Below are 4,258 nucleotides of genomic sequence, written 5' to 3' on the forward strand. Positions count from 1 at the left end.
CAGGTGTCCAGCCTCCCCCTCCCCCATCACTCCCCCCCCATGGACCCAGGTGTCCAGCCTCCCCCTCCCCCATCACTCCCCCCCCATGGACCCAGGTGTCCAGCCTCCCCCTCCCCCATCACTCCCCCCCCCATGGACCCAGGTGTCCAGCCTCCTCCTCCCCATCACTCCCCCCCCATGGACCCAGGTGTCCAGCCTCCTCCTCCCCATCACTCCCCCCCCATGGACCCAGGTGTCCAGCCTCCTCCTCCCCCATCACTCCCCCCCCATGGACCCAGGTGTCCAGCCTCCCTCCTCCCCCCCATCACTCCCCCCCCCATGGACCCAGGTGTCCAGCCTCCCCCTCCCCCATCACTCCCCCCCCATGGACCCAGGTGTCCAGCCTCCCCCTCCCCCATCACTCACCCCCCCCCTCCCCCATCACTCCCCCCCCATGGACCCAGGTGTCCAGCCTCCCCCTCCCCCATCACTCCCCCCCCATGGACCCAGGTGTCCAGCCTCCCCCTCCCCCATCACTCCCCCCCCCCCATGGACCCAGGTGTCCAGCCTCCTCCTCCCCCATCACTCCCCCCCCATGGACCCAGGTGTCCAGCCTCCCCCATCACTCCCCCCCCCATGGACCCAGGTGTCCAGCCTCCCCCTCCCCCATCACTCCCCCCCCCCATGGACCCAGGTGTCCAGCCTCCTCCTCCCCATCACTCCCCCCCCATGGACCCAGGTGTCCAGCCTCCCCCTCCCCCATCACTCACGCCCCATGGACCCAGGTGTCCAGCCTCCCCCTCCCCCATCACTCCCCCCCCATGGACCCAGGTGTCCAGCCTCCCCCTCCCCCATCACTCCCCCCCCATGGACCCAGGTGTCCAGCCTCCCCCTCCCCCATCACGCACGCCCCCCTCCCACCCAGGCCTTGCTCGAGCCCCAAGCTGGAATCTGGCTCAGGGCCCTGCCCCGCCCCTTTTGTCGCATGGGGTCAAAGGTCAGGCCTTGGCGCCGCTTCCTCGGCCGCTGCGCAAAGCCGGCCCCTTGTCCAAGATGGCGGCGCCCAGCTCTGCTACTTCCGCCCGGGTCACGTGAGGAGCGAGCGCCCGCCGAGGGGATGGTTCCCACGTGACCGGCGACTCCAAGATGGCGGCGCCCATGCTGAGCGCGCTGCGGCGGCCCGGATGGGGCCTGCGCGGGGCCGGGCGGGGCTGCGCGAGCGGCGCCCCCCGCAGAGGTAGGCAGCGGCCGGGGCCCCGCCCCCATGGGCCGCCTGGCGCTGCCCCCCCCAGCTGGCCGGGGCTGGGCCTGGCCCTGGCCGGGGGTGTCGGCCTGACGCTGCCCCCCCCATGGGTCTGGGCTGGGCCTGCTCCTCTGGGGGGCAGGGCCTGGGGCATGACGTCACTTCCTGAAGCTGCCCTATCCTTGCCCCCCCCCCCCCCCTCGGCCTGGGGCCCGGTCCTCGCTCTCTGGCCCTTTCGGCGTCCTGCCAGTCCCGCGATCGGTCCCGTCGGGCAGCGCCCCCCCCCCCCGGGCTGCTCCGCCCCCCCCCCCCCCCCCCCCGGCCTGACCTTTCCTCCACTTCTCCGGCGTCCCGCTTCCTGGCTGCTCGCTTGGCTCCCTCTGTGGAAAACATTCGTGCAGGGGCGGCTGCTCTTAAAGGGACGTGGCGCTCAGCCCCACGGTTAAGCTTTGTTTCTGGGATGCTGCGTGATTTCCATTGCACAGGCTGCTGGCAGGGCGCAGGGCTCCCCTCACCAGAAGCTGGGTTCTTTTGATTTGTCTCCTGCTTTAGGATTTACAATTCACGGTGTCGTCGTCCCCCCCCCCCCCCCCCCCCAAAGTCTGCACATTTACTCTCTGGGTTTTTGCTAGGACACCACTGCCCTTCTGGAAATCAGCTTGCTCCAGTAGTGAAGGCATATAGCTACTTTTTTTTGGGGGGGGGAGGGGGTTCTTGACTCATGATGACTTTGCAAGTGTTGGCAATGCTGCAATCCTTAATGCACTTATCCTTGACTAGCCCCTGTGGGGGGGGGGGGGCTGCTATTAACCTCATTCTACTGATATGCAGCAGTAGAGAGAGTTTTAACTGGGACCTGCCTGTAAGGCTGGACTCTCAGAGCAGGGTCTGCCTCTTAACTACATCTGAGAAGTGCATGGCACAAAAGGGTCCTAAATTCAGGTATGACTCTGTGAATGTTGGGTGTTAGCAAAACAGGAAAGGACCCTGAGATATAATTTGTATCTTGTGTGCCCCTTTAAACCAACAATCTACCTGCCCTACCAACCCACTAATATGAATAATCTTGGTTCTAGTCACCCTGAAGTGGAAGAATTTGCTGTTGTAGAGGGTTATCTCTTAAAGTGCCTCCTTGTTGTTTTTCCTTTCCCCCCAGACATCAGTTTCAAACTAGACGAGCAAACGGCTCACAGCAGCCTGGATCTCTTCAAAAAAGACACGGGCGTCATTTACCGCATGCTGGGAATCGACCCCACCAAAGTCCCCCAGAACCCCGAGCGATTCCGGGAGTGGGCGGTGGTGCTGGGGGACACTGCCGTGTCCCGCGGCCAGCACTACTGGGAAGTGACGGTCAAGCGCTCGCAGCAGTTCCGCATTGGCGTGGCTGATGTGGATGTCTCCAGGGACGGGTGCATTGGGCATGACGATCGCTCTTGGGTGTTTGTGTACGCCCACCGTAGGTGGCACACCATGCTGGCCAACGAAACCACCCCCATCAGCAACATCAGCAACCCCGAGCGCATGGGGTTGCTGCTGGACTACGAGGGCAGGAAACTCAGTCTGGTGGATGCGGGCAAGCTGGCGATAATCCATACCCTGGCTGCAGAGTTCCAGGGGCCTGTGGTGCCTGCCTTTGCTCTCTGGGATGGGGAGCTGCTAACTCATTCTGGGCTGGAAGTGCCTAAAGATCTCCGGAACAGTTAACAGTCAGTGGCCTGGATGTCTGGACACGTCCTCCCATTGGGGGGACACCCTTCAACAATGTTTCAGTGTGAGGCAAAGAAAGGGATTTGGTCGGTCTCAGCCTGTCCAGCCTGGGGGGGACTCTCCAGGCAGCACTGCTTTCTGGGAAGCAACAGTCCCCTCTCAGCCCCAGCTAGGAACCCACTTCAGGTCTTCTGCTTGGCCAAAGCAGGCTCCTCAGGCCAAGATTCTGCTTGGTTCGTATTGGCTCAATCCTGTTCTCCCTGGGGATCAGCAGCCCTGGGCTTGTTTTCCCTTCTCCATCTCAGCTAGTGCTCTGGAGTGTGGTGGCCTTCTTCCGCGCCCGTGCCAGACACCCTGTTGGTCCCTGCCCTTGTCCTCACCTAGCCCCCCCCGGCTGGCAGATTTGCACTTGACATGAGGCATTGCTGGAGGGAGAGAAGCATCACCGTCATCTCCTCCTGGCTCAGGGACAGCAGGACAGTTGAGCGTAGTAGCTGTCCTGCACCTGGGTGGCTGCACCCGAACCCAGCTGGAACTCTACACGCACTTCACCTCCTGTGTGAACAAACGAGGCCGTCACCCTTTCCGCAAGTGTTTTATAATATGCAGCACGAGCACCAGCTCCCTCCTCACCCACAGAGTCCCCCCAAGCTCTGGTCCCTTGCTCTGCTATCTACCGCTACCCAGCAGGGCAGTCCCCTGGGATCGGCAAGCAAACGAATCCTGGCACCCTGCTTGGTGCAGCCACACAGCTGCTCCTAGTGCAGGGGAGGATCCAGGCAGGAGCAACATGTTTGGGCAGGGATGTTAGGCCTGTAGCTCTCCTCCCAGCCTGCTTGGTCGGCTTCGCTGGGGAGGGGGAAGACACACCAACTCAGCCCTCACGGCAGACCTTTGCTAGCTACGAGTGTTGGTGGCCGGGGGGGGTCTCACGCTCCCTTCCCCTCTAATAAACCAGTGAATCTTCAGCACGGCCTGTTCCCACTCTCTGTGCCGATGCGGCATGCTGTGAGGGGGCTAATAGGGAAAATGGGCGCTCCCTAATTGGCACCCAAACCTGGCTGGGTTGTTCTGGCTGGGAAACCTGCAGCGTGGCTGGGCTGCAGAGCAACAGCAGCACCAGAGGCGCGTGAGGTGAAGGGGGGGGGGCACTCTGGACATGGGGGGCAGGAATCTGTTTAGAATCTGTCCTGCCAGTCTACTCCTTGCCAGGGAGACTGTGCAGTGAAGGGAAGCCCTAGATTCCTTGCCCGGGGGACCCGGTGTGCTTGTCTCAGCGAGCTGGATAGCACTGGCCAGAGAGCATCCCCCAAATAGTTTCTGAACGAA

The 4,258-nt window shown here is 62.8% G+C and overlaps 1 protein-coding gene across 1 annotated transcript; it reads left to right on the forward strand.

The window, feature by feature from the left end:
- The first annotated feature begins 1,035 nt into the window (after positions 1 to 1,035).
- Positions 1,036 to 3,897, forward strand: SPRYD4 (SPRY domain containing 4). The gene is made up of 2 exons (XM_075901864.2): positions 1,036 to 1,216; positions 2,379 to 3,897. The coding sequence occupies exons 1-2, from the start codon at positions 1,126 to 1,128 to the stop codon at positions 2,924 to 2,926; spliced, it is 639 nt and encodes a 212-aa protein (XP_075757979.2). The 5' UTR covers positions 1,036 to 1,125; the 3' UTR covers positions 2,927 to 3,897.
- Positions 3,898 to 4,258: the final 361 nt, after the last annotated feature.

Source organism: Pelodiscus sinensis, chromosome 31, assembly GCF_052426305.1.
Source record: "Pelodiscus sinensis isolate ZL-2025 chromosome 31, ASM5242630v1, whole genome shotgun sequence".
Classification (NCBI taxonomy): Eukaryota; Metazoa; Chordata; order Testudines; family Trionychidae; genus Pelodiscus; species Pelodiscus sinensis.

What these genes read in the sequence shown, in the direction of transcription:
- SPRYD4 (XM_075901864.2), top strand. Translation starts at nt 1,126, where the DNA reads ATGGCGGCGCCCATGCTGAGCGCGCTGCGGCGGCCCGGATGGGGCCTG. An exon ending in GAGCGGCGCCCCCCGCAGAG is followed by an intron (nt 1,217 to 2,378) that starts GTAGGCAGCGGC and finishes CTTTCCCCCCAG; the next exon opens with ACATCAGTTTCAAACTAGAC.